Genomic DNA, 2,543 nt, shown 5'->3' on the forward strand with positions numbered 1-2,543 from the left:
ATATAAGGAGAGAGTGAGTTACCTGTTTGGCTCCAAATACTGATGAGATATTCTCCTTAATTGTTGGATGTCCATTTGTTGACAGCACAACTGCTTTCTTGCCCTTATCACTCTGATTTGTACAAGATATCCTGCAGACAAAAAAGTTTTTTTTTTTTTACTTCAAACACACTCAAACATCTGATGACATATTCAAAGGACAATGATTAGACCACAGGGAGATAGATTTAGACAACTCACCTAATTCCAGTAGATATTAGGCAGTATGAATTCAGGACCTGCACCATCTTGCCAAACTCCTTCTTGATATTACGCTGGAATTCCTTGTGTCTCACTGGCAAGGTTGAGAACAGGTTCTGCAGAGTGACAGTTGTTCCAACCTGTTGAGAAAAGGAAAGGGAAAAAAATGAATGGTAAAAATAACATAAATAATAAATCTTTAGCCAACAAATGGATAGTTGAATTTTAAAAAGTCAATTTATCTTTCCTGCAAATTTTAAATAGATCAATTAACATTTAATTGATGTAAATTACCTGTCTAGGGCAAGGAGTTTTGGAGACGAGTTTGCCATTATGATCATAAACAAGTTTAGTGGCAACTGCTTGACTTTCATGCCGCGTTGCAATTGTGAGGTCACTTAGGGCACACAGGGAACTCAGGGCTTCACCTCGGAACCCAAAGGTTTTCACTCCAACCAAGTCCCCAAAGTCTTGTATTTTTGAGGTATGATGTTTTAAAGCTTTGAGGAAAGGATGAACATTATTAGTAAAATATAAAATAACATTATTGGAAAATTTTTATAACTTCTGTAGAACATGACTAAATTTCATTTACCAATATTTGAAAAGTCAATCATCATATGAACAGACAGGAAAAAGAAATATGAAACACAGATGTTCAGAACAAAAGTTCCTCATATTTTTAGTAATCCTCAGAGTAAGTAATACATACTCAACCCTTCAAAGTCATTCTCTTCCACTCCCTTTCCATTATCTATAACTTCAACCATGGAAATGCCATGATCTCGAAGGCGGATCTCTACGCTTGTAGCTCCGGCATCTATACTGTTTTCCACAAGTTCTTTGACAGCTGTTCCCAGTGTTAAAACAACCTGAATAGAGGATTGAATGTTAAAACATTTGAAATAGTATAATGAAGTAAAAAGTGAGTTGGAGAGCAAAGATTGAAGTTTTGTTTGTTAATGCAAATTACACTGAAAAGAAATAAAAGGAATTTCTAATAAAAGTAAAACCAAACAGAAAATATTATACTTTAAAAGTTTATCCCTACCAGGTAACAAACATGCTATCAAGCTATATATAACAACTCTTGGAAGAGGGATATGAAATAATGGTATAAAAAACAAAAGGAGCACAGTTAACATGACCATTTCATAATTAGGTACATACCTGGCCAGAGCATATCTTATGAACTGTTGTTCTGTCTATCGCTTTAATAGACTTTGCTGCCTGTGTAGTTGGAATTGCTTCTCCATTATTTTCTGCAAGTAAATATCTTACTCATAAAAGCATTCTAATATTTACAAAAGTCTTATCCCTTTTATCATATAACATGAACTAATTATGTAATTTCACATGTACACATGTACAAATAAATATATTTTTTCTATGTCAGTAATGAACATTATTTATGTACTTAATTCATACCAAGTTCTTATTGTAATAATGACCTCAATAATCCATTGCATCAATCTACTACATGAGGAATGACCCTTGTGTTTAGTGCTATCTTTCTTTTTTTAGAGGTTCTAAAAAAAAAATTGAATAAAATACTGCTCCCATGCTTTGAGACATGACACTTCTATCTATGCATTATTGATTTTGCACTGTTTCTGCATTTTACATAAAATGCTAAATGTGTATTAGTGTCTATATTGTCTGCTCCTCAACATATTTTTATCAAGTTATAATGACAACTAAAGATGTAAATTACTTAATACTTGACAAAAATTTGGCAGTGTATAAAACTTTTTTTTTTCAAACCATTTTTCAATCAACTGAGAAAGTAATAATATTTAGTCTTTTTTTTTCATATATATTTGGGCAAAAAATTACAAGGGACATCTACATGCTTTATGTTGTCCAAATAACACAAGAGGTGGAGGGTTGTTGGCCATAGCCAGAGAGTTGAAGATGCAGTAGCCAGGGGAAAATCCACATGCAGTGCATAAGTAAGTGGTAGTCTATACTCTTGGTCTAACTAGGTCTTATCATTTGTTCTGCAAATGCTAGCTTTATGCAACACAGCTTGGAATGTTGGAGGTTGCGAGCGATGGAGACAGGACAGCAGTCAAATAATTTCTGCAGGTTTGATATGAATGAACCCATGACTATGGATATGTGCACTAACTAAATTAATTTTAGATCCAAAGTAATGAGAGATCGTTAGGCCTTGGATGTCTAGAAAGGCCAGAATAGTATGCTTACAAGTCTTGTACAAATTGGTAATAATATAAAACAAGATTAGATTTAATTGGGGTTATAGGCTTCTAAATAATCACAAATACGGTATCAATTCATCT

At 33.3% G+C, this 2,543-nt stretch overlaps 1 protein-coding gene across 1 annotated transcript in view; it reads right to left on the reverse strand.

Moving 5' to 3' along the window:
- The window catches only part of LOC119586467 (mismatch repair endonuclease PMS2-like), an 8,217-nt gene that overhangs the window by 4,798 nt on the left and 876 nt on the right, over nt 1-2,543 (reverse strand). The window contains exons 2-6 of the mRNA XM_037935201.1: nt 1,411-1,502; nt 953-1,112; nt 535-740; nt 241-380; nt 23-131 (exon numbers count right to left, since the gene is read on the reverse strand). Coding sequence (XP_037791129.1) covers nt 23-131; nt 241-380; nt 535-740; nt 953-1,112; nt 1,411-1,502 — 707 coding nt within the window. The remainder of the gene's footprint in view (nt 1-22; nt 132-240; nt 381-534; nt 741-952; nt 1,113-1,410; nt 1,503-2,543) is intronic.

The sequence above is a fragment of the Penaeus monodon genome, chromosome 21, assembly GCF_015228065.2.
Source record: "Penaeus monodon isolate SGIC_2016 chromosome 21, NSTDA_Pmon_1, whole genome shotgun sequence".
In the NCBI taxonomy this organism is placed as follows: Eukaryota; Metazoa; Arthropoda; class Malacostraca; order Decapoda; family Penaeidae; genus Penaeus; species Penaeus monodon.